The sequence below is a fragment of the Martes martes genome (assembly GCF_963455335.1).
Source record: "Martes martes genome assembly, chromosome: 2".
NCBI classification, from domain to species: Eukaryota; Metazoa; Chordata; class Mammalia; order Carnivora; family Mustelidae; genus Martes; species Martes martes.
Window position 1 is genome coordinate 197,107,554 of NC_137889.1, and position 27,969 is coordinate 197,135,522.

The following is a 27,969-nucleotide window of genomic DNA, read 5'->3' on the forward strand; positions in this document are numbered from 1 at the left end:
TGGAGCTCCGCAGAGGCCGGACCGAGTTGCAGAGCTAGGGGCGGGGCTTGCTGCCTCGGGCCCGACTGGGCGGTCGCTAGAAGCCCTTGCCTCTTAAATCGGTCTTCAGCTCGTGCGTTTGCGGTCCTTTTCACTTAAAACCAGTCGTTTGCTTTGTAGTGGATTAAATTTGGTAGGTGGTTTTCGTGACCTAGAGGGTAGCCCCGCCACCTCTTTACGTGCAGCCTCATTGCTTCTGCGAGAGACGAGATGGATTATACGGCGGGAGAGTCAGCACGTCGCGGAACTGCAGGCTGGAGAGAGGCGTGCGCTTCTGGCGGACCTGAGTTTTAACGAGCATCTGGTCATAGTTCAGTATGTGGTATAAAGATTTAACTGGTTCATCTGTTCAGTTAACATTTTCAAACCCAACTGCAAACCGAGTGTCAGTTTTTATCTTCCATTATAAGTAGCAAAACTCAAGGATACCATACCATCTCCTTCCTTTCCTTCCTCGAGGCGTTATCACTGGCAGGGAGATGAGGTCTTCCCTAGAGCTTACATGTATCTTATATAAAGGTTCAAGAGCCTGAACAGTAACATTAACCGTCTTCGAGTTAAAAAGAATACGCCTCAACTATACGGACTAGTTTGGACTTTTGTGTTCCTGGCAACAGTATACAAACTGGAATGGAGTAAGAGTTTAATCACATAAGGGTCACCCCTAAGCCTACAGCCCAAATTGTGTTGTGCGTAATAAAATGCTGGTTAAAACAAGCCTCCGACAAATGTTGGGTAATGTTAAGTTGCAACTATGGTTCTTATTTAATTATGCACCTACACGAATTTTGAAATGCGTTTAAACACACAAATTCCAATTTATGCTATACAGAGATGTTCCCTTTTTAAGAGAAAAAAGGTACCAATCTATCTCCCTATCCATTTAAGTTTTAAAAAAGCAACCCCAGCGCCTCTGTGGCTCACAGAGGATCAGGTGGAGGTCCTCCAACGGAGGCCCCGCTTGGGCTCCGTGCTCAGTGGGAAGTCTGCTTGAGGATTCTTTCCTTCTCTCTTTGCTCCTCCTTCCCACTCATATTCTCTCTCTCTCTCTCTCTCTAGTAAATGAATAAGTCTTTTAAAAATATTTTTAGGGGCGCCTGGTTGGCTCAGAGGGTTAAGCCTCTGCCTTCGGCTCAGGTCCTGATGTCAGGGTCCTGGGATTGAGCCCCGCATCGGGCTCTCTGCACAGCAGGGAGCCTGCTTCCCTCTCTCTCTGCCTGCCTCTCTGCCTACTTGTGATCTCTCTCTGTCAAATAAATAAATAAAAATCTTTATAAAAATTATTTTTAAAAAACAAGCAAAAAATAAAAAAAGAAGCAACTGGTAGGTAGTGACTACTCGTTCAATGTGGGAACAAATTTTAAATGGAAATATCTTCGCCTAAAGATTGTGGAAGTAAAGGAGCAAATTCTATGGTGCTGCATTTCTCTCCGCCCAGAGAACTGACGTCATTGGAAATTGGTCCTTCCACAGTCGCAGTTAAGCCTTGAAATTCTAACCATTTAATATCCAGGAGAAACAGAGCTGATTAAGTTTCACCTTTTCCAGAGTCACATATTCTCATTCTAAAGTGTTTCATTGCTTGAGTTTCAATACTGTGACCTAAACAAAATTTATATTTAACTTCTGCTAATTTCATATTTATTAACATACATTTCTAAATTCATGTAATAGGGATGATCAGAACTTATCTACTTGGTAAAGAATGCCGGGGGAAGTATTTGTCAGTTATATAGCTCAATACAAAGGGAGTGTTAGCGCTAATGTATATGTACTGATTATCCAAAATTCTTGAGTTGCAGAGTACAGGACGATGAGACCATACAAACATTGAACAAACCAACTGTATCTTGTCAAATCTAACACTGCAAATGAACTTGTGCAGCACACTAGAACATTTGTTTAAAGTTCAGCATTTATAATTAGCCATTCTTGTCTTTACTATGTCACACAACTAAATTTTTTTTTAACTTTAAGCGCCTCAAAAATAGATAGTTTCATTTTTTTCTGCAGTTTCTGAAATTCTTACCCATCAGTGCTGAACAGACTGGGCTCAAAAATTCAAAATTGGGAGTACAGACTATTTACACATATAAACTATATAAATGTACATTTAAATTTCTCATTTCCCAAATATGCCCTCTAAAATGCTTGGCTAAAGAACTTATAAAAGGTAATTTTCATGAGTAATTGTTAAAGTGACCTCTCAGAATTCGATTTAGGTTGAATTTCTTTCCTACTCATTTAATGCATTGCTTTTAAAAACCAAAGTTAATGTAAAATTAGCTTTTCCTTTCTATTGAAAAATATTTTTTTTTTTAAAGCAGCACGTACTGTCTTTACTATCAAATGGAAAGGAGTGTAATTTTAAAGGTTTATTTATTTATTTATTTGACAGAGAGAGATCACAAGTAGGCAGAGAGGCAGGCAGAGAGAGAGAGGGAAGCAGGCTCCCTGCTGTGCAGAGAGTCTGATGCGGGGCTCAATCCCAGGACCCTGACATCAGGACCTGAGCCGAAGGCAGAGGCTTAACCCTCTGAGCCAACCAGGCGCCCCTAAAAATATTTTTAAAAGACTTATTCATTTACTAGAGAGAGAGAGAGAGAGAGAATATGAGTGGGAAGGAGGAGCAAAGAGAGAAGGAAAGAATCCTCAAGCAGACTTCCCACTGAGCACGGAGCCCAAGCACGGAGCCCTGCTGTAACCCACTGAGCCACCCGGGCGCCCCTCTCATCTTTCTTAGCATACTTCTTACTTAGCATGCAAAACTGATTTTACCTTTCAAAAGTGTGAATGCATTTAAAGATAGAAGTCTAGTGGCGCCTGGGTGGCAGTGGGTTGAAGCCTCTGCCTTCGGCTCAGGTCATAATCCCAGAGTCCTGGGATAGAGCCCCCGCAGCAGGCTCTCTGCTCACCAGGAAGCCTGCTTCCTCCTCTCTCTCACTTTCTCTCTGCCTACTTGTGGTCTCTGTCTGCCAAATAAATAAATAAAATCTTAAAAAAAAAAAAAGAAGTCTAATATGAAACCTCTTAAATACATCTTAGTCGTGTACTCCAACTATCATAGCACAAAGGAATTCTTATTTATGTCAGGTCATGGTTGCATACTTTTCACTCGCTTACCCAAAATACAAGTGATAGAATTTTTGCAATCAAGGTATGTAACATAGTAAGTCATATTAAAGCATTAATGAAGCTCACATTCTAAATTCATCATCTGGAATTAGCACTAGTTAACTGAGTGTTGTGACTTGAAGTGAGCATTTATCAGTGGAATGTATAGAGGTTTCCCGGCTATCTGAAAGTAGAGCATTCCTAGCAAATCTTTGATACGTCAAAACAGTGGAAAGCAGAGTATACTCTGCTTTCCAAAAGTTTGCATTATACTATTGCAAAAGTTCCGTAATGCCAGATATGCAGGAATGAGTGATTCTGAAAAACTCAAAAAATAGAGGAAATAAAACAGAGGCTCCGAAGAGGTTTTGGGATTTTGAGTTTCCCTCTTTAGTGTATCACTTTGTATTGTTTATTTAAAAAGTGACTATCATAGTGTGCAAAATAATTTTCATGAAATGTGTACTTAGGTCATTTGCGTCAAAATAAAGATGGAATAATATTTTCGTGAAGAACAAGACAGGATCTGTCAGTTAACTATACCCCCCTCCACTTTGTTCCTGAGAAGAAAAATGACAGTAAGTATAGTAATTTAACAAGAAATTAATTTTCAATTACTAACAACTTATTTTTACAGTAATAGTAAACAGAAGGGGGAAGTATCTTTCACGTGAATACTACAATTTTTGTTGAGTATGTTGATACCTGTTGAAAACTCATGAAATGGGGATTCTGTTGGTTCTGATAAAGGAAATCATCTCTAAAATAAAATGGTTGGTATTAAAAAGATTACACAATTGGGATATTATTTTTGCCATTTAAGGTGGGAGCTAACCCAAATATTATTTTCAACAGTTAAGTCACTTGTTAAAAGAATGAAAAAAAGGGGTACCTGGATGGCTCAGTCGGGTAATTGTCAGGCTTAGGTCATGATCTCAGGGTTGTGAGATCAAGCCCCATGTCAGGCTCCGTGCTGGATGTGGAGTCTGCTTAAAATTCTCTTCATATCCCTTTGCCAACCCCTCCTCCCACTCACTAGTCCCAGCTCATGGGCACACACTCTCTAAGAAAACAAAAATAAAAGACTGAAAGAAATACATTATGTAGTCTACAATTACACATACCATATACTTTCAAAAAGGAGGTAAAAAAAGACCTGTGTAATCTCAAAAGACAATGGTGTTTTTTTTTAAACTACTTTTCAAGTAAAAATGCACTGCATTACATCTGAAATATAAAAAAAAAATATTTGAAAAATGTTCCTAATACAGACTTCAAAAATCATGGTGTTGTACTCAACAAGACTGAGCTCCAAAACTAAATATGGAGCATGCAGTCTATATCGCCCCATCCCATAGGTTTAAAGTCAAGAAAATATAGGTTCTTTCTTACTAAGACAGCCCCAACTTAACAAATTCAATTTTGTGAATCAACACAGTTCACGTGTTGTAATAAATACTGGGTGGGGTATCTATTATCTAACAGGATTATTTTAATTATAATTAACACAGGAAAAAACTAAGCAAGAAATTATATGATAGTGGCAAAAGTCATATATAAAATACTGTTAAATAGCATTACACACCTTTCTTAGTAAAGTGCTATAATTTTATTGCATAGCTATGTTTGTAGGCTATCATTTAGCTTTTTCCTTAAATTTGGTCGTACCAAAACAAATTTATATATTTTAAGACCACCTCCTAAATTAAAAGATATAAATGTGTTGTTTACAAACTTCTAAGTATGTTTGAAAAATCATTTTACTCTTTATTCAGGCTATCAGAGTAAAGAAATTTCACTTACTTTACAGCCAAGGAACCATATTAATATTGTCAACTTTGGTGATTTATCTGAGTTCAAATTTCACTATTGTAGAATTTGTTTAATTAAAAAAAAACAGACTGGTGCATTCATTACTTCGCATTTATGCTTACTTTCTTTTATATTTCAACCATATAATTTATTTTTCCATATGAGACAGGGTAGGACACATATTCCTCTTGGATATGTTATTGTTTATTGTTTCAAGTGAATGGAATAGATAAATCCCACTGAGTAGTTTAGTGTGGCCCTGCATCTTACATAAATAGGTTAAATGAAGACATTATTTTGTATTCTGTATATTCATATATACCATAAATTGTCCTAATGACAAATACAAAATTTCCTTTATTACTTGTCCCAAGTTAGCTATTGATCCCTTTCACTGACAATATATATGTGTAGAGAATAAGAAGCCTTTAAAATTGGGGGAGGAAAAAAAGATACTTTCCACTAAATTACTGAAAATTGGAATTTTTATGTTGATTCTTGATGACTGGAAAGTCAATGTTAAGAACTGATATTATCCAATATAAAATAGTACATTGAATTATTTAATAATAAACAGTATAGTAAGAGCTTGTATACGCTGACTGGGAACCAGTGTGGCTTTTTAAATTCTCAGAAAGACTAAACATCTTATGGTTAGAAGAACCACAGGTGATGATGAAGGTGCTCCGCTTCTCTGTAGCAGCCATTACAATAAAAATCTTTATAAAAAATTATTTCATGATCAGCAAGAGAATTTTACTGGTATTAGTGGTAAAGGTAAGAAGAGAAGAGTGAAGAGAGAAGAGTGTATTGGTTTTAAAAGTGTGGCAAGGTAATAACATGACATGGGAAGGTAATAAATTTCTTCTGTATGTGCTCTGCTGCAAATAAACTCAGAAGAGAGCAAGATGGGTATTTTAAACAGGAAACATCCACTGATAATGCCCATTGTTTTACTTTATACTTAAATTACACAAGCAGAAAAGTTATGCTTATTAATAGTTTAATGTATGAAGGAAACATCCAGATTTCTGAATATGAAGGTACATATCTCACATTAATTTAAGTCTACATAAAGTAGAGCCTCTATACTGACATATTGAAATTTACTTTCTGCTTAGCCTTTTCTGTTATGTAAACAATTGTACATTTATTTGCCATTCTAAAACTTCAGGATCAAGTTTACATAATTTTGCTAAATTTCCGTGTTTGCTCAGAAGCAGTTTACAGTACTAAAACCAACCAGCCAAAGAACAGCTTCAACAGAAAGTTATGTCCAAAGGGGAAGAGGGAAAGAAAAAAAGAAAAACGATAAGAAAAATGCTAACTAAGGTAAAACGGATGTTGGTGGGGAATGGGCAGTCACAAATGTTCACAGAAAATAGGTCAGTTAGTAACTTCTTCTGCAAAAAGCCTACACACTTCAGTCAAGCACATCAGTAGAATGATTTGGGAGCATAAATTTTTTTCGGCCACTTGTGATTTCCTCTGAATGAAAAGGAATCTGCAGGCTAACAAGCTGATCCTCATCAGCCAAGCTGGTTCATATGCACACTGTTCATGTGAGGTGCCCAGGGTCCAGTCCACACCTATGAATGTAGAACATGCGTTTTATTAAGTATTACATATTTAACACATATTTGATTAAAAACAAAACTCAAAAATTAAGGAAGTGCTCTTAATATCTATGAGCTAAAACAGCTAAATCTCATTTACTTTGCAATATACTCGAAAACAATGAAGAGCCACTTTTATTTGTTTTCCTGCCTCTCCTATTTCTCAAACAAGATCTGATTTATTGTCATTTTTTAAAAACCATTACCTGAATGCATACAGACTGATGACTAAAGAAGGAAAATGGGTGAAAGATATTAAGCATACACCAACATAAGCTAAAATATACTAATCACTAATCATTTCTGTGAATTTTTAGTTATAATTATGCGCTGTCCTGACACTTATAATACATATAATGATAAATAACCTCTAGATGGTCCTTTTCATACTACTAGTAAATTCTGAAGTATAAAGTTACAACACTTTGTAATTTAAAATCGTTTACTTACCATCTGCTACCCAATGAAATATATAATGCCTTTTATAATTTTAGCTCCAATCACTACAGTCGGTACCATTTTTCATATCTTCTTGCTGTATTAAAGTTCCCTCAACTACCCATAATCACCATACTCCCTCACTAGCACGATTTACCTGTATCCTATTTGTCTTGGCATCTCATAAACACTAAAGAAATGTTCCCTGAATGATCAGCCTTACCGTTTGAGGGCCATTATTTTCTGTGGAGCTTGAAACCATCTTTATCAGGGAGTTCCAAGAGGGGTCTGCAGCATGAGGGCCATTAAATATGGGTCCTCCAGCACCATCAGGAATAGGTGCTACTGGAGGAATCATTGCATTCCCATACACAGAGAAAGGCATACCCTTAAAAAAAGAGAAAACAAAAATTATGCACATAGTCATATCTTCAAGTCACTGCTTACTTTCCCAAATAAAATCCATGGCCTTAAAATGAGACTTCATTTTATTTTGAAAAAGTATGTTATCGAAGTAATCTAAAAATTATTTTCCACTATATGATTTCTTCTAGCATTAGACTATACATAAGCCTACGATAGCCAAAATATTTGGTCAAAAACATTTCTCTAGCCAGATTTTGACCTATAATTAGAGGCTGACGCCTGCACATCATTTCATAAACACTTATCCACTTGGAAGTAAAACAAAGCTAATAATAAGAAAAACACTTAGAAATATGACAGTGCTTATTTAAGTCACCATTACCCCAACTTTAGGAAAGTCCATGTATCCTGCAGGAACATGCTGATGGAATGTACCAGAAGGAGTTACAATTCCTGTACTCTCTCGCTCCATTGCTTGATGCTGTGAAAACACTCCTGGATCGGACATTGGCCTATGAATCATAGGATTTCCCATACCAGGGTTACACCAGTCTACTTTGTCTGAGGGAAAACAAAAAGATAAAAAACGATAGCTGATCTTTAAAACCAAAGACAGCAAGATAAAACATTTACTCTATTTCTATCTAGAATTTTCCACATTGAATTGTGCATTCTTTCAGAATAATGACTTACTTTTAAATATTTACTGCAGTATTTCCATGTGTGTAGGTAGTGATACAACAGCCTAATAACAACAATAATCTCATAATAACAATTGTCTAAATACTTTGTGTTACAAAAGAAAAAAGCCAAGTTAAGATAAAAGCTAGAGTCCAAAAGGAAATATTAGCATTTTCTTAACATGATGAAATGAAGAGAGGAGTATGCTTGCATTAAATTCAATGAGAGCTAACATGATAACAAAAAAATGGCCTGAACTCTTAAAATTGAAAACCAAGAGATATGAATACAGATCTTTTAAGAATGACTGTTAACGTTAAATATTACTTACAATATTTTAGTTAAATCCGTAAATTTAAATTTAAATTAAATTCAATGAGAGCTAACATGATAACAAAAAGATGGCCTGAACTCTTAAAACTGAAAACCAAGAGATATGAATACAGATCTTTTAAGAATGACTGTTAACGTTAAATATTACTTACAATATTTTAGTTAAATCCGTAAATTTAAAACTTAATTTCTGGCAGGCAGAATAGCATGTCTTACCTTGATTGCCACCAATCCCTTCAAAGGACCAGATGCCACTATGCCCTACTGATGTGGATAAATTACTCCCAATAACAGATGGAGCTGAAGTTCCAGTTTGCCTGATACGTGCAGAACGTTCAGTCCCAATAGGGACTGGAACTTTTCTGTCCTGAGAGACATTGCTGGGCTTTTCTGACCCTAAAGGTACTGATGATGGGGCAGGCGAAGGTGCACGAACTCCAGAGGATACTGACTGTGCAGGAGAATCTAGAGAAAAGATATTTTGAAATAGTATACATGTCATCTATAGAGGGTGTCATTTTGTAAAACCAAATCTTACATTCTGAAGATACCTTATATATGTGTTCTCTGAGAAAAAATGAAATATGAGAATAATGTTTAAAAATTATGCATATTAAAATTTGGTTAAGTTCCATGACTTTGCAGTCATTTTTTAATTTGATTCACAAATTTTTAATTTGATTCCATTTAGTTATGTGATAGAATGTGAAGATGTCTGAATACAGAGGTAATATAACCCATTAAGTTAATTAATATTTAAATAAATGCTTGATACTGAGTAAAATAAACAACCACAACAATGAGAAGACAATCTTTAAATTTAAAAGGCTAAATAACAACAAAACAGAGGTGGAGGAAAATCATGCCTGTATTGGCAATTTCCAAACTGTATTCCTTGAGAACACACGGCCCTTGGTATGCTATGATGAAAACAAAGGGATTCAGGTAGGCAACAAATTTGGAAAATCTAACTTGAGAAAAAGTTTCTTTAAATCAGAACTTCACAAAAACTTAATATGCTGATAAAATACCAATATAGGGCTATCCCTCATTGCCCAATTTGTTTTACTGTATCCTGTATCACATGGGTATTCCACGAACAACCTTTTTAAAATGACAATTTAAGCTTTATATATCAAAACAAGGCAGGTTCTTAATATTTGGGAGTATTCTGTAGTGATTCAATTTCTTCATGCACTAGAGAGAAGAAAAAACAAGAACAACCCAAATTGTATTTCTTGTGAAAAATTTAAATATCAAGCACATTTAAGTTTAAAATAGGGTGTACATGGTGGAGCCTGAAGCTTGAAAGTCAAAAGAGATACCTGCTTATTTACAATTTACTCATAACTGCCGGACTGTATGCCCTAGATGCCCTAGGGATAGTCAAGAATAGTTTTCCATTTTTAATCATTTTTTTCATATAAGTTGTGTGTGTGTGTGTGTGTGTGTGTGTGTGTGTGTATGTATTCCTCCAAAGGGATTCAGGTAGTTAATAAATTTGCAAAATCAGTCAACCTATCTATCTGTACATGGGTATACATACACAAAAGCATAGTGCCTCTACTTCCCAAGGTACTTTTCAGGGAATTTGAAAGAGAAGAATTCAGAAGTATTAGTCTCAATGAATTGTAGTAATATTATTAACTTAAAAAAAAAAAAGGATGTGAAAATACTTTATAAATTGTAATTTATTAATAGGATATAGATATTATCGGGGAACAAAAACATGAAGCTTACGAGCTTATCTGCACAAGTAAACCAAGAAAACTGTTAGTCTCTAATGAAAAATTAAAATATATCATCTGTGGTTATGGATCCACTAGCATTCTTAACAGTATTAATTTTAATGAATCGTAAGAAAATAGAAAAGCCATATGTGTCTTTGAATAATTATACCCATTTCTAAATTCACCTTAAAACTGCACTGGTATAAGAAGGAATTCTAAGATGGAGGTGTAGCAGCACAAGTTTTGATTCTTCCAAAATCTTTCCATAAAAACAAGCTACCAAGTTAGCAAAGCCAAACACCTCTAGATAAAATCTATAATAAAACTAACAAAATAGGGGCACCTGGGGGGCTCAGTGGTTAAGCATCTGCCCTCAGCTCAGGTCATGACCCCAGGGTCCTGGGATGGAGACCCAAGCCCCGCATCGGGCTCCATGCTGAGTGGGAAGCCTGCTTCTCCCTCTCCCACTACCCTTGCTTGTTCCCACTCCCCCTGCTTGTATTCCCTCTCACTGTCTGTCAAATAAATAAACAAAATCTTAAAAAAATATATCCAAACGAATCAAAAGATATGAGTAAATGGGGACAAATCACTGAAGGCTACAAGACCTCTGTGGTATCAACATCTGTGTGGAAAGCAGCAGTTCTCCAGACCTAAGAACAGAATAGGAGAACAAAACAGTCAAAGGTACTCAAAGAAAAGCAGAGAGCAGGCCAATCTGAGAAGAGCAGGTGAAGCCAGGAGAGTTCTGCCTACGCATGGTAACTGCAAGGAATTAACAAAAAGGTCTGAAGAAGCTGGACCAATTGTGACCCTATGAACTCTCAAAAATATCTGCTGAAGCCTCATTCCACGATAAAGCTTCACACTACTAAGAAACTTCTGGGAACATATTCCAAGTTGAGCAGGAAAGGGACAATAGAAGCAAAGCAGACAAAAGATCCAGTCAAGAGTGAGGGTGGTGGGAGGGTAAGGATAACAAAGCTAGATTTAATAAAGTATTAAGGCCATATTTTTGCATACGTGTCTAAAAGACGAAATTCTAGAGCCTTTAAGCTAGAGAAGATAACTGATCCACTTATCCTTTCTAAAAATTCAGGAAAGTTCATTTAATTTAAAATTGTAAAACAAAATAGAAATGCAATCAAATTCCATACAAAGCTATTATATGAACTAAGAGATATGGACCCAGAACATCTTACAGATAATAAAAGCATGCCAAGAAGAAAGCTGTATTCTAATATTCCAAAGGTGTATCAGAAAGAAAGCTATACTCTAAAATTCCAATGTGAGCTAAAAGAAATGAAAGGAAAACATAGGAAAGAACAGCATAATTCAGAATTAGTAAAACTGGAAACAATGAAAAAATTCAGGAAAGCAGTAGAAATGAAAGAATATTCCAGAACGTATAAGGAACACAAGAGATAAATAAAGTTTTGGTATCTTTAAAAAGATTTTATTTACATTTATTTGACACAGAGAGAGGCAGTGAGAGAGGTAACCCGAGCAGGCAGAGTGGGAGAGGGAGAAGCAGGCTTCCTGCTGAGCGGGGAGCTTGATGCAGAACTCGATCCCAGCACCCTGGGATCATGACCTGAGTGAGCTAAAGGCAGATGCTTAATGAATGAGCAACTCATGTGCCCCAGTGTTTTGTTTTTTAAACTGTATATTGAAAGGACACATTTACAAACCTGAGAAGAATCAACCCAGAACAACTAATGCCGAGACAAAGTCAAAGTTGGCAAGCTGGCAGGAAGGATGGACAGATAGGACAGACAAATGAATTCTACCTCTCCTAGACTCATCGCTGGGAACCTACCCTATTGGTCAGTGTTAGATCTAGTTTCTCTTCCCTTTCCTGAATCCTTCCAAAAAGCAAAAGCAAAGTAAAGCAAAACACCCTCTATATTCTGTTTAAATGAATGGAATAGCTAGGCCTGCCTAAAGACAAGCCCCATTTAAGAGATTTGCCCTCTTTACAACCATACTTTTATCAGGAGACAGTTTTCTGCTTCTTCCCTGCAAGCTTACTGGACTAATGACAGGTGTCTGACTGAAGAATAATCCATTTCAGGCTAGCAGCAATCTGTGACTGACATGGCCTGACCTGAACATAGGAGGTAAGCAAATCATATTCCTCATCCAGAAAGGTACAATTGATAAAAAAAAAAAAAGAAAAACTGGCTTAACTAATTATGAATTGAATCTTTGAGGACCATATATAAGATGAGATTATGAAGAAGGATAGGCAAAGAAGGAGTAAACAGAAGAGACTCACAAGACACAGACCATGAGTCTGTCATAAATCCTCTAAAGAGAGAGAGAAGGAATAGCCGGATGGCTCTGAAGATGGCCCTGGATCAAATCCTGCATGGTTCTTTAAAAGTCAGTCCTTTAAAAGTCAGTACCATTTGGCTCTGAAGATGGCCCTGGATCAAATCCTGCATGGTTCTTTAAAAGTCAGTCCTTTAAAAGTCAGTACCATTTTCTTGGAGATTCCTTTGGTGGGTCTATGTTCTTTGTCATAAAAAGCACTGATTAGTACAATCTCTTTTCTCATCTCTAATTATGTAATTAGAAAAAAAAGCAAAATTTAATTCAGAGTCATCATGTTGTTTTAAAATATGCCAAATATACTGAAGAAAAAACAGGTTTTAGAAGTTCTGTGCACTCTTAAACAATTTTGGGAACCTTCTTTAGAAAAAGAATACCAAACTGCAAACACAAAATTAGGTATAGGACCTTGGCAGGGTCCCTTGTAAAAAAGGTAGTACCCTGAAGCTGAAGCTTCACTGGCTTCATGGTAAATCAATTTCAGTTTTGAAATGACAACACGTCCTGAATTCAAAATGAAAGAGCAATGTGACTTACAAATTTAAAAAATACTCTTGTAGGAAAATTACTGTACTTTCTTCATGGTTCTGTTCAGGTCATCCAGATGAATGTGGTTGGTCATGACTAGCTTACAAAAAATTTTTTAAAGGTTACAGAAAACAGAATAGAAAATACCAGCATGAAACATACATTGTAAGGATAAGTGCTATTTTGTAAATGTATTATTTCAGCTATCCACTCACATGACGTGTCTAGGCTCACAACGTAAAATTACTTCCTTCCTTTCAAAATTTTGTTTTTACTGCTTTTTGATCTGATAACAGTTTTATAACGACTGAATGTCAAAATGATCCATTGACTAAATGTGCCAAGAAATGAAACTCACAGACCACAGCCAGTGATCAGTAACCAATGCACGAGCTGGCTGAGTGTTGGTAGGATAGATCTTAGCAGTCTGAGTGGAGTAAGGGCTCAGGTGATCTCTGCCCAGCCTTTTACATGCAGAAGGTTCTTAGGCATCACCAATCTACTGCTCTGGGGCCTAAAGAAAGGATTCTTTGTTTTGTTTTGTTTTTTTGTGTTCTAAAAAAAATTTTTAAAGGAAGGGGCCTCTGTCCCCCACATCCCAACTTAATTTGTCAGGGTCCTAATAACATATCTTTATATCCTAAAGGAGAGGGAATGAGAAGAGGAACATGGAGAAATAGGACAGAACATGGAGAAATAGGACAGAACCTGTTCAAGTACATAAAACCAGACAAATTTATTATGAAAAGTAAATCACATGCCTCCACAGTTAGTTCTACAACAGCATCCAGAATGGCAACTTTTAAGGAAACTATGTACATAAACACTGAAAACAAAATTTTGAAAGACTGTAATAAATGAAAACACAAAGTTACATTCCTGTAAACAGATTACCTAAAAAAAAAGCTGAAAGTCTGACAAAACAAACGAAATGGTCAATAAAAAGTAACAGTATTAAAATTTATATTGAGGAAAATGCAGACTAGTTAAAAATTCAGTTTTAGAGGTAAAAGTGGGAGTCCTGCGTAAATCACTTTAACGATTGCAAAACAAAGACTCTAATTATAATTCCTTCTTTATGTATGAGCTGTCCTTACACTGTAAGGAAGAGAGTTCCCTTCCCTTCTAAAATCTTAAATTCTTAAAAAAATGTTTTTAATTAAAAAATTTAAAAAAAGTCTTAATCATTATGGACTTATGGATTCTTAGACTTTATCCAGTGAGCTGCCATTATTCACTTTGGTGGTCAAAATTTCCTGAATTTGGCCAGTGGGAGTCCCTCTAAAGCTGCCTCATGTGTCCTGACATGTCCCCATAATTTTGAGCACTTAAGTACTCTCTGACACCCTAAGACTTCGCCGGCTCCCAGTATGCCCCAGCTCTTGAGTCAGCTATTTCATGGAGAAAGCCTAGTTTCTTTCAGTGGACAAACATTTTTAACAGATAGATCTGGCACTGAATGTGCTCACTGCTGATGAACATTAATTGCTTCTAGGCCCTTTCAGTAGATAGAGCTGGTGGGAAAACAGCAATTTCATACGATTTACTCCAATATACAAGTAACTGAAAAATCGTGAGTTCACACTGATCATTTAAATCTAATCCAATTTCATAGGGTTCTTCTTTGCTTTACTCCATTTCACACCGCCTCTTCTCACAGTGAGGACTATGGATTATATCATTAATACACTCACTTGCTCAAACTACAATAAACCCCATAACTTCAGAATTGCTTATCCATAACATTATAAAAAGCCAATGTCCTAAGTAGAATTGAAGATTTGTTTGAAATCTTTTTGTCTTTAAAATGAGGGCATATAAAGTACTATGCTTTAAGAGTTTTTTTGGATTGTTTTCTTTTAGTAGGTTTATGTTAGTAACTTGAAACACAGGTAAGTTTGTTTCCATTTATGCTCAATTTTAGTGTTTTTCCCTTCACCAAAGTTAATTTTTTTTGGAATTTTATAAACATTAACCTGATTACAAAAGCAAAACTATTATTTTTACTCAGACAAGTACTACTGCTTTGCCTGTTCCCTTATTACACTGTCTCCAAGTCTGATGAGGAATAAGAACACAGTGTCAGAGAAACTCTCCACAGATTACTTATTAATTACAAAGGGAAAAATGATAATTTGACAGTACAGAAACCTGGCATACATGATCTTAACCAAATGATCAAAGTTAACAGAACCAATAACGGTACAAACTAACATATTATGCAATATCATGTACTGAAAGGAAGATACAACATTGACTATATAGTAATATTCCTGTCAAAAACACGTAACTTAAATTTAATCATGAAGAAATATCAGAAAAACAAAATTAAGGGGAATTTTACCAAACCATTGATCTGTAATCTTCCAAAGTCCTTCTCTGAAAGACAAAGAAGGCTGAAGGAACAGTCCAGATCATTTGATACTAAAAAGACATGGAATTGAATGCAATTTGTGATCCTGATTTGAATCTTGGATGAGAGGAAATAAAAAATATTACTGGGACACTTGGTGAAAAGTGAATATGGAGTATTATGGATAGTACTGTCCAATGCACAATTTGCCACCTATACCATTGCTGTGGACAGAATGTTCTTAAGAAATATTATCATTTAGGGTATTCAAGGGAAAATCAGTTGATATCCGCAACTAACTCTAAAATGGTACAGAAAAAAAATTCTACACACCTACACACCCAGAAATATACTGCAGGGAGAGAGAGGAATGTGGCAACATGTTAACAATTGGTGAAGCTGAGAAAAATATATAAGCGTTCTTTGTACTATTCTTACAAGTTTAAAATTGTTTTTTTAAAGTTAGACTTGAGAGACATAGTCTAATGTAATACATTTACCTTGAGTGATTCATAGTTCAAAGGGGAAAAAAAATCTATAAAAACTGTTTTAGGACAACTGGGGATACTTGAATAGGGACTGAATATCACATGATATTACTAAATTAATACATTAACTATTTGACAATGGTATTGTGGCCGTGTAAGAAAATGTCCGTATTTTTAAGATGCACACTGAAGCTTTTAGGTCTTAAGTATTATATCTGAATCCTACTTTCAAATGGTTCAACAATAAAAAAAAGCAAAGAGAGAAAACAGAGCAAAATGTTTAAAAAATTGGTAATTTTAAGAAATTACCAATCAACAGGAATATGAATGCTTCTTAAAGTATTCTTGCAACTTCTCTGTAAGTCTGAAAATTTCTGAAAATTTTTGAAATAAAAAGAAGTTGGAATGCATCAGTGAAAATTTTAATGACTTCAATGACATTCTCTATCAGCAATGTATTAGAAAACCTAATCTATATCGTTGCATTGTTACAAAGAGCACAATGTTTTCAACAAAAACAAAAATCAAGTGAACATAAAACTAAACCAAAAAAAAAAAACAAAAACAAAAAACAAACAAACAAAAAAAAATGAAAAGCCCACACACTGAATTTACAGGGCAAAACAACCTATCATATTTTGTGAATTTCACCCAAAAATTTCTGAATTTATTTCCTAAAGTAAAAAATATTAGCATCTAAAGTAATAAAAATTAATATCAATAAGTATGTTTTTATTACGCTTAAAAACATTCTCTGCTTCTAAGAGTCCATTCTATTTTAAAGATTAACTACCAAAAAATTTCAGGTTAACACTTTTCAATGAGCAGTCATGTTGCAACTTTAACTCCTTTTCTCCCAATTCCTCTTTTTTCATGAACATAAAAATAAAAAACTATCCTTATTTTTATATATAAGTAAGTGAATATGAATCATCTATATGTATATATCTTTAGAAATCTGTATTCCTATGATGGTTTAATTTCAGCTCAACATACTCAGAAGGCACTAACCCAGATCTGTTACATATTGAGGGATAAAAATTAATTTTAAGAGGAGTTAAGAAAAAACCAAGTAGGTAAAATCATTCAAAAATAATGATGTATTTCAGACTTTTTATTTATTTTTAAAGATTTTATTTATTTGACAGAGAGAGACACATTTATTTATTTGACAGAGTGAAGGAACACAAGCAGGGGAACTGGGAGAGGGAGAAGCAGCAGGCTTCCCTCTGAGCAAGGAGCCCAGTGCGGGGCTCGATCCCAGGACCCTGGGATCATGACCTGAGCTGAAGGCAGAACCTTTAACGACTGAGTCACCCAAGCACCCCTATTTCAGACTTTAATCATTTGCTATATATAAAAATGTTTGCTCCTATGTTCCCATTTCATTAGTCTTGATATATTTAAGACTTGCTCAAAGCTCTTAAATCATTTTTTACTTTGTCTTTTCCCACTTAAGAACTGTTGCGTTTCAAGGAAACATATAGACAAACTCTTCTTATGGAATTACAATGTAAAATACTCACCATTCGATGCTGATGAACAAGGAGTCAACAAACTAAGTGGGGAAAAATGTTGTCTGTTAAAGTTAGCAGCTGTGGGTGCTCCTCCAAGGGGTGCCCCAGGTCCATACATTTGACCTCCTGAAAGGTTTGAGGCAAAGTTTCCCAAATGTGTAGAAGAAGGTGTTACAGAACCATACGGTGAGTCCATATTGACAATACCTATAATTAGAAGATAATTTATAATTGTTACTTGCAGGAGAAAAAAAATTTTAAAAAACCTAAAATTCCAAGAGGTCCCTAATACCCCAAATATTTTAGATGGCTAAAAATATTTCTCCTTGCTTATTCTCCCAGTCTATTGACTCATCATTTCCCTTTCTCTAAAGATAACTATAAAAAAAGAACAATTATCAGGGGAAATTATTTTTGTATTTAACTTTAATATCTGATATTTTAATTAGTTATTATAGAATACAAGTAGATTTCATATCAATGCTGGAATTTAAATTGGCTTAATGGCCAAGGAATTATATAAAATTTTATCTTTCAAAATACTCAGGGGGAGGGAGAGAATGATTAGGCAAAGCACAATTTTTAAGATACTGAAAATACTCTGTATGTTACTATACTGGTAGATCCATGTCATTGGACATTTGTTCAAACCCACAGAATGTACCAAAACCAAGAGTAAATACTAATGTAAAACACAGACTCTGGATGGTAATGACAACTTAACTTAGGTTCATCAATTCTAACAAATGTACCACTCTTGGTGGGGAATGTTGATAATGGAAGAGGCTATGCCTGTTGGGGGCAGGAGGTATTTGGGACATCTCTGCACTTTTCTCTCAATTTCCTCTGTACTTTTCTGTGAACCTAAATGTGCTATTTAAAAAAAAAAAAAAAAGTCTTAAAAAAAACTACAGAGGGGAAAAAAACATGGCTATCCTTCTACGATGGACAGATCTGATGATGAGCACTTTTACTAAGTGGCCATTCTTTGTAATAGGTAATAGTGAAACAATCTTCATTGAATGCATCCTGATGCAATGCAGTTTGAGGTTCAAAACATCACCCATCCAATGTTTCTGCCAAAAATGTTTGACCTGAATGTAATCATGGACTTAGGAAACAGATGAATCTAATCCAATATGTGGGGCATTCTTCAGAACTGGACTCTGCAAAGGATTCAATGTCAAGAAAAACAAAGGAAGGTAGTTAAGATATTTTAGACTAGGGAAGACCTCGGAGACCTAACAGCCAAAAGCAATGTGTAAACCCTGACTGAATCTTGGATCAAAAGGAAAAAAAAAGAAACACATAGGCATAATGGATGTATGTGGTATGATGGTACTGAATACTGAGTGGTACTGCTGAATTAATGTTAATTTTCTTGAGGTAGTAATAGTGGTGGAATTGTAAAGGCAAATATGCCTGTTTTGTTGACCTGAATCAAGTAATATTCCCCTCCAAGGGACTCTAAAATTAAACTTCAATGTTAATTTTGGTCTAATAACCTGTACACCCCCAAAAACCTCACCTCCCTTATAGAGCTAGCTTTTTTCCTATACCTTTCCACAATGTAAGAATTTTTTTCTCTAAATCTTAATTTTAGTCTTTCTCAACACAGTACCTAGATTTCATATTTTCTGAAAAGTGAAGTATTTTCAACAAATTTCAACAATCATAAAAATGAAATATAAAAACATTTCCAGTGTATTAGTATATAATGCTCTTTTAAAATTAAATTATATTTATTTTAACATTTCAGTACTCAGGAGAAATTATGCTATTTTTAAAGTACACACAAATATTTCAATCAGTCCCCATACTGACCATGTTCATTACACTGTATTCACATGTCACAGAAATAGGCAAAATAACATCCAGTCCACATTAAATTTAGAAATTTTTGGTCCCAGTATGTCATCTCTACAATAACACAGACCGGCAACCTTTCTGCAAAAGGCTAAATAGCAGTATTTTCAGGCTATTATTAGAACATGAAAGTAGCTATAACACAACATGTAAATGGGCATGGTTGTGCCCCAATAAAACTTTATTTATGAAAACTGAAGTTTTAATTTCCTATTTTTTTGTGTCACCTATTATTATTGAAAAAAAATTTTTTAAGTCACTAAAAAAATCTTACACTATTATTGAATCTCAGTTTTAAAAAGTTACAAATGTAAAAACAGACAGCAGGCCATATTTGGTAGTTTGTCTACCTCTGGAATGGCATATCTTTATTTATTTGAAATGTTCATATTAAAACACATAGCTCTAGATGCAACTTGGTATCCTGGATTGGACACTGCAACAGAAAAAGAACATTACTGAAAAAACTTGTGAAATCTGAATAAAGTCTGTAGTCTAGTTAATTATACTGCATCAATATTAATCTCCTAGTTTTAATAAATAAAGGATTATATAAAATATTTACATTGGGGAAAATTGGGGTAATTATAGAACTTTTCCATAAATCTAAAAAACATTTCAAAGTAGAAAATTAAAAAAAAAAAAAAAAAGCAACCACTCAAAACCGGGAGATCTTTAAATCCTCTAGAAATATCAGCATTGTCCAATAGAACTTTCTATGATAATAAATATATTTGATATCTGTACTATCCATTATGGCCGCCACTAGCTATATGTGCTTACTAAGCACTTGAAATATGGCCAGCTTAGAGCCACTGTAGAAAACAGTATGGAGATTCCTCAAAAAAAATAAAAACAGAACTGGTATATATGATCCAGCAATTCCACTTCTGCGAATATATCCAATGGAAACAAAAGCACTAACTCAAAAAGATACCTGCATTCCTATGTTCATAGGAGCATTATTACAATAGCTAAGACATTCCTCAACAGATGAAATGAATAAAAATGCTGTGACGCACGTGCACATGTGTGCGCACACCCACACACAGGAATATTATTCAGCCATAAAACGCAATGAAATCTTGCCATCTGCAACAACATGGATGGAACTTGAGGGCAATATGGCAAGTGAAATAAGTCAGATACAGAAAGACAAGTACTGTATGATCTCATCTATGTGGAATCTAAAAACAAACAAACTCATTGACAAAGAGATCAGATTTGTGGTTACCAGAGGTGGGGAGTAGGAAGAAGGGAAATTGGAGGAAAGTGATCAAAAGATACAAACTTCCAGTTATAGGGTACATAAGTACTAGGGATGTAATGTACAACATGATGACTATAGTTAACACCATTGCATGATATGTATGGAAGTTGTTAAGCAAGAGTAAAATCCTAAGAGTTCTCATCACAAGGAAAAGTATTTTTCCTTTTTTCTTATTGCATCTATATGATGATGGACGGTAATTAAACTTATTATGGTAATCGTTTCACAATATATGTAAGTCAAATCATTATCTTGTACACCTTAAACCTATACAGTGATGTCAGTTTTATTGTAATAAAATTGGAAAACAAATTTTAAAAAATATGGCTGGCTTGACTGAGAGGAAATTTCTAATTTTATTTAATGTTAATTTAAATAGCACATATGTGATTAGCAGCTACCTTATTAAAACTATGTAGCTCTGTATTTTTCTCATTATTTTAAAAACAAAAAATCAATGAAATGAAATCAAATTTTAAAACGCTTTATTATTTTACGGGGCACCTGGGTGGCTCAGTGGGTTAAAGCCTCTGCCTTCAGCTCAGGTCATGATCCCAGGGTCCTGGGATCAAGCCCTGCATCCAGCTCTCTGCTCAGCGGGGAGCCTGCTTCTCCCCCCTTCTCTCTGCCTGCCTCTCTGCCTACTTGTGATCTTTGTCTGTCAAATAAATAAATAAAATCTTTAAAAAAAAATAAAAATAAAAAGCTTTATTATTTTTTAAATAAAACTTCTCATGGCACTCTCTTATTAAATTCAAACATAAGAGACTATTTTATCTGAGACAGAAAAATATACTTGATAAATTTATTTATGGGAAATTCAAGATAAAAACCACTGTGGCTTCTAAAAAGATTTTTTTTTTTTAAATGCCATACTCAACACATCTAATACTCAAACAGCATTTGAGGTAAGTGAATTCAACAACCTCTATCTGGCCCAGCCATAGAATAAAATTATTAGAAAATGACCAAGAGTTTTCCTATCACTTGTATAAATCAGAATATACAGAATGTGAGAAAATATGAACTCACCTGAGGGACTTGGAGCGGGTCTCTGTAATGGCGGTCTAAAACCTGGAGCTTTGGAAGTATCAGACTGATGTAAAGGATCTGAATTTGGCAAATATGAGGATTTTCCTGATAGCATAGATTCTGGTGTTGACTGAGATGAAACAACAGATCCTCCCCAGAAGGCATGAGCAGAAGTAGGGCTGTTTTCGAACAATGTGCTAAAGGGCCCAAATGGTAAGGGGGCACTGAAATTGGGAGCAATAGGCTTATTTGCTGGATGTACTGAATTCTGACAAGCACTTTGTGTACTTAAGGTTGAAGGTAGCTGGACAGAAGAGGGAACACTGTGAGGTCTTTTAATGTGATTGACACTGAGGACTGCAACAGATGAATTCTGCACTGGAGCTGGATTCTTGTGAGGGGCAGTTGTGCCATGGGAGGGTGGTCTAATAGCGGGGGTTTCCATTTTAGGAGCAGGCTGGGAGCATCCCATTTGTGTCTGAGGCATAGGGTAAGTCACTGGGGCAGCAGAAGGCACCGCCGCTGGAGCAGAACTTGTTGTTGCTAAAGGAGGAACAGTCATTCTAACTTCCGGGGGAGGAACCTGAGACTGCTGAAGAGGTGGTCTTGGCTCCTGAGAAACAGATCCCGGAGGCTGCTGCTGAGCAGAATGAACTGATGAACTCCCAGAAGAACTGCTGCTGTTTGAAAGTCTACTGTTTGTAGTTTCTACTACTGGTGGACTACCTGCTTCCTGTTCAGAGGAAGATGCCCCTTTGTTTGGAGATGCTGTTCCACAATCCAAAGGGCTGTTCCTAGAAACCCCTCCTGACTGGGCTGGTGGTGATGGGGAAGATGGGGATGATACTGGGTAGTGTTCTTTGGCAGTAGGCATAGGATATGTGGCATTTGTGGGTGCAGTGCTATTGTTGCTTGCTGTCGTTGTGACTGTTGTGGTGGTGGCATTGGATGTCTTCACAACGGTGACGAAAAGCTGCCTTCGGACAGAAGGTGAACTTGGACTGCCATTTGTAGATGTACCAGGCACCGTTGAAGCTGATGAACTGGTTGTAGTTGTTGGACTTGAAGTTAAAGAACCTGCTGAATTCACCTGAGAACCACTGCTATTCTGATTGCTATGGCGAGGCACCATGTGAGGCTTAGGCGAGTTAGTAGCTCTGGCAGGGCTCAAAGGCCTGACAGGAAAAGGACCCCAAGTGGATTGAGCTGGTGGAAAAGTACCTCCAAAGTGGGTCATGGGCAACCTTGGTGGACGGATCTGCTGGAAAGTCTGAGCAGCAAGCAAAGCATGTGCAAACTGTGGAGGAGGATATGCTAATGGAAGAGAAACTGGAAAACCAGGCCTCACATTATTCACCGGGTTCTTAATGGTTTTATGAGTAGATGCAGAAGAAATTGCAGGCACAGTGAGTGCTGTGGCAGTTTGAGATGTTGATGACAGAGCTACAGTCGTCATTTTAATTCCCATTAAGGAACTGTTAGCAGCAGTGGTGGTAGGTGCTGATGACCCTATTTTGGAATTTGCTGAGGAGCTTTTCAAACGATTCTTTGGAATAAGTTCATCAATTTCTTTGTCTGGATCCTTGATCAGAGCATTGATCAACTGAGTCGCTTGTCTTGTTGATTCAGTGCCACCCCTGTGATTGACCAAAAAAAGAAATTAGGCCCAATTTCCCCTACATTTAAATAGGTGAAGCCTAAATTCATTCATGTATGTGTAAACGTACATACAGAGAATAAAAGTTAAGCAGCAATTTTCTAACTACTCTTAAGATATTCTGAAAAGCAATAAACTGCCCTGACGTGCCACTGTATTTTTCAAAGAGATAGTAAATGACTTTTCAAAAAAAGGTCATTTTCCTAACATAAAATACATTAGTTAGAAAAACCACTATACTCAAAAGCCTATGTAATCCATAACGATAGTGTAAGGTCAAACAGCTGATCAAAGTTAAAAGCAATATAAGTAAACAACAAAAAAAACTGAGTAAGAAAACAGTATTTTATTTTAAATCCTGGTACCTAAGATGACCCCATCCATGACTAATCTCTGTTAGTAGAACAATTTTTATAATTATTCTGGGAAGATGTCTCAAAATGAGAGTGGAATCTTGATAATGCTAACAATGGCCATAAGGTCAAACTGTAGTATTAGATCTTCAGGAAAATATCTGACTGCAAGGAAAGCCTTATGGAAACCCTAAGGGGGAAATTACTCATAAAGGATACCTACTTTCCTCTTCTCTAGATAAGGCAGGTTGTGACTACCCACCTATCCCAGGAGAGGGAAAAACAAGATAGGAGAGATAGGAGAGGAGGTTAAGTATAAAACAGAAATGGCTAACTGCTTCCTTCAAAGTAGGCTATATAGCTATTAGACTCCGCAATGGGGCACCTGCCTCTCACAATCGAACTTATGATTTCTTAGAATATTGTATGTTTATTTTAAGGGTATTCAGGAACAGACATATTCAATACAAGACAAATATCCACTACAGATCTCTATCTATGACTGAGTTCATATTCTAAGGATAGAATCTTAGAATAATAAATCTCAAAAGCCTATAAGGGAAAAAAGGGAAACTTATTGCTTAAAATGGGTGAGAAACCTATTCCCTCTTAAAAAGTCTCAATAAAATTTTAAGAATGCCATACGAAAAGTTTATGTAAGGAAAAGATTATCTAAACCTTTCTCTCTCTCACACATACACATGAAAAATTCTTTTAAAGCCCTTTGACATATTTCACAAGAGCACATGAATTAGAGGAAAAGAACTGTAAAGGCTATCTTCTCTCATACTAATCAAATTCCCATTTTAAAAAGTACACTATTAAATACAAAGATCCACCGAAAACTCAAAATACTTGTACTTCATTAAGGTACAGTGCGATAAAACACAGAAGGAGAAAACATAAGAGACAAAGTTTTGCCTTATAGTTATTATCCGGTCTCCTGTCTTGTCTTTCTGCTTATCAATATCTATGTGTGCACCAGTGAACTCCCGAATAGCATTAATATTACAGCCTCCTCTTCCAATCACTCTGGATATCACAGTTGACGGAACAGATACTTTCTTTGACCTGTTTAAAAGTTGCAAAGATAAATTAAGATTATCATTAGTACCAGCAGTTATGATTAAAATACGAGGAAAGAGGCTTACTAAAATACATTTCTGTAAATACAGAATAAATTATTGTTGAGTCAGCCTCTTCTTTCTATTCTTACTTTAGGTGATAAAAGGCAACTAACAGTGACAGAAGAGAGAGACAGACACAGAGTGAGAGACAGAGCACACAATCAAGTGTTAAACCACAGCTTTTCATCTCATTACCAAAAACTGTTTTTTTTTTTTACCTTCAACTTTCATTAAGAACTATAAAGCACATACTGTGTAGACATGCACTGTGTTAATGCAAATACTAATGGCAAATAAGATAAACATAGGTTCCTGCCCATATATATTGACTATGTAGATGGCAAGCAGGAAAGCCACAACAGCATGCCACAAGTGCTCTCATAGGGGGTCATAAAGACACACTGGTTGGGCACCTAATCGAGCCTGAGGAAACAAGAAAGGCTTCTGGTGGGTACTTCTGGGTGTCTGACTCACATTCTTTTTATTGTCTAATACGTAACTGAAAGAATGATATTAAAAATGCATTGTTTCCTTTCATTCTTTCAGAGGCCTTAAAATGATTATCCACCAACACTGGAAGCTTGCTAAAGGATGTTTAATGGTGTGAGGAAAGAGAAGAGCCTGCTCAAATTTCAAAGACAAAACCTGTCTTAACATTTGCAAAACTGCTTTATAGTTCTAAACATTCACACTTTAGAAAAGGTACATATACATTTTTGACCAGCCTAAAAAAAGGATGCTTCTAAAAGAAATATAGTATAATTCTCAATAAAGAGAATGAGCCAACTATGCTTTATTGAACAAGTACATTATTTATTTAGAATGGGAGATTAAATATTAAAATGTTACATTTTTTAAAAGGTTAGCTATGACCCCTGCCCTTCTATATACATAACTAAGTTACTTGATAATTCCTTTTTTCTCTAAAGGGCAATATAATCAGTCAGAGATCATGACTTTCAAATTAGTTAAGAATTTCTTAGTATACCACAGTATAAAATACATGCAGAAAAACTGAATTACCTTACTTTTGGCTAGATAGTACTCTAATGTTGTGATTGATTTAGTTAGTTCAACAGAATGTGTATACATGAATGAGTGTGTGTGTGTACATGTGAATGAATATAAGATAGAGACACAGAGACCGATGACAGAGATGGTGGTAGGGGGAGGCCTTGGTCAATAATATGAAAAACAAAAACAAAAAACCAAACAGTGCATTTTGGGATTAAGAGGAATAAGTTTGGTTCATTACAGCTCTTATTTCAAATATTCAAAAGCTTAAGTTTTTGTTGGAATTTCTGGGAAGTTCTTTAAAATAAGTCATTAAAGATTTACAATAGATGCTCTGTGGTATCTTACTACGTTTTAGTTTGAGATACTGTTTTACTTTTTGAGACATAATTCAAAATATCCCAAGCAAAACATAACCAAATATTTCAGTTCTAAAATCCTTTAAATAAAGGCATCATGTTGCTTAAAGAAAAGAATAGTTTAAAACCAATACTTACTCATTCTTCAAATATTTACAAGCATGTAGAAGATACCACATGCTGGGCTCTGAGATTACAAAATTGAGTAAGACACAATCTATCAACTTAAAGAATTTAAGTTAGTTCTCTACCAAATAGCAATACCTGGGAGTCCAGCAAATACCACAATCACACCTTGTAATTTTTTCGTGAAGTCTCTGTACTTTTTATGTAAAATCTCCTAATTTCAGAAGTACTAGTGCCTACTTTTTTTTTTTTTTAAATCTAAAATATGGTGTACGCTATCTCTGTTAGCCAGATTCAGCCTTGGGCCACCAGTTCATATGCTGAATCTAACAGTAAGGTAAACAACACCTCACATAAAAAGAAGGAGAAAAATAAAGAAACAATCACTTACCTTCTTACAACTTCCTTCCATCCTTCCTCTCTCTTTTGTCCACGCTTAGGACTTGCTACTGTTAACTTCCCATTTGGAGAGGAAAGGGGAGATGGACCAGATTTTGTACAAGTAGACAGAGAATTACTGGTTACTTCATTGACAGTCTCTGACAATCTTTAACAGAGGGAGAAAAATAATTAAATACAGAACAAATGTAGAATTTTAAATGATAGAGGCAATCTATTACATAATTTTGTTTTATTTATTTTTAGAATATGGTAAACAAGAGAGGAACTTATTTCTCACTTTTTAATACTTAGCATAACATGAGGAGTCAATTAGAGGTCAAAATTAGCAGAGCTGAATTATAACAACCTCTAAGAAACCATAATCAATACTTGTCATGGGCTAAAATTTAACAACCAAAATAAAGAAGTTACATAGTAAAAATAATTTTCTCTTTCATTAACAAAAAACTTCAAAAATAGCCTATTCTTCCGTTAAAATGAAATTGTGACTTCTTTAGCACAAAGACAAACCCTTGTTTTGCCAATTGTTAATTTGCTTTTTTTACTAAAAAATTCAGCAACAAAGAATTTCATGATGATACTATAAATAATAAAAATGAAGATTAGAACTAACTTTATTGAAGCCTTGCCAGAAACAGATTTTCTCTCTTCCTTTGGAAATGTAACCAGAACTGATGGCTGCTTCTTGCTGGTCATGGTGGTGGTCACCACAGCAGGTGAATGATTGTCACTCTTTCGGCTGCTGTTGCTGTTACTGCTTTCATCACTGCAGCTGGAAATCCTCATGTTATCACTGTCCCCACTCTCACTGGTACTGCTGCTCTTGGACTCTCCGTTTACCTTCTCTGGCTGACTATATGAGATTGGTAGTGGATCATCAAATATAATCTGAACATTTTCTGGAGTAATTTTATTTTTCCTGTTTTTCCTCTTTGAACTGGTTGTAGTTATGGTGTTATTTCTTTTACCATGGGAACCTGCCAAGGTTGTCCATGTTGCAGATATACCTATGGTAGTAGTGGTTGTGGCACTTGGAGGCTCTGTCAAGACTTCAGGCTCATCTGTAAAAGAAGCCAGTACCAGCAATACCAAATTAGCAAGGTCTAAACATTTTTAGAGTACATTTAGCTTTAAGCACTTGAAAAACAATAAAGACAGGAGTTACTCTGCGACTATAAGATGTAAAGTCATCAATCATTCCAGCATTCATTAGTAATTAGATGGATATGACACCCATTATCTTCTCTGTGCTCAAGTCCTAAAAAATGCATAGTAAGCCATTATAAAAAATATTTTCGGAACAATTTGGGAAATGTGAATATGTACTGTATATTACATATTATTACATTATTAAATTTTATGTAATAATAATGTTCCTGTGGTCACATAAAATAATGTTCTTTTTCTGGGAAAT

The 27,969-nt window shown here is 35.5% G+C and overlaps 1 protein-coding gene across 1 annotated transcript in view; it reads right to left on the reverse strand.

Annotated features, from left to right (window-relative positions):
- Window positions 1-5,064: 5,064 nt before the first annotated feature.
- The window catches only part of ANKRD17 (ankyrin repeat domain 17), a gene marked incomplete at its 5' end in the record, with an annotated part of 86,997 nt that continues 64,092 nt past the window's right edge, over window positions 5,065-27,969 (reverse strand). Inside the window, 9 exons of the mRNA XM_080796380.1 lie at window positions 5,065-6,554; window positions 7,243-7,407; window positions 7,768-7,946; window positions 8,616-8,864; window positions 17,359-17,556; window positions 21,518-23,154; window positions 24,449-24,598; window positions 26,545-26,700; window positions 27,169-27,616. Of these exons, the coding sequence (XP_080652506.1) occupies window positions 6,495-6,554; window positions 7,243-7,407; window positions 7,768-7,946; window positions 8,616-8,864; window positions 17,359-17,556; window positions 21,518-23,154; window positions 24,449-24,598; window positions 26,545-26,700; window positions 27,169-27,616 (3,242 nt within the window). The 3' untranslated portion in view covers window positions 5,065-6,494. The remainder of the gene's footprint in view (window positions 6,555-7,242; window positions 7,408-7,767; window positions 7,947-8,615; window positions 8,865-17,358; window positions 17,557-21,517; window positions 23,155-24,448; window positions 24,599-26,544; window positions 26,701-27,168; window positions 27,617-27,969) is intronic.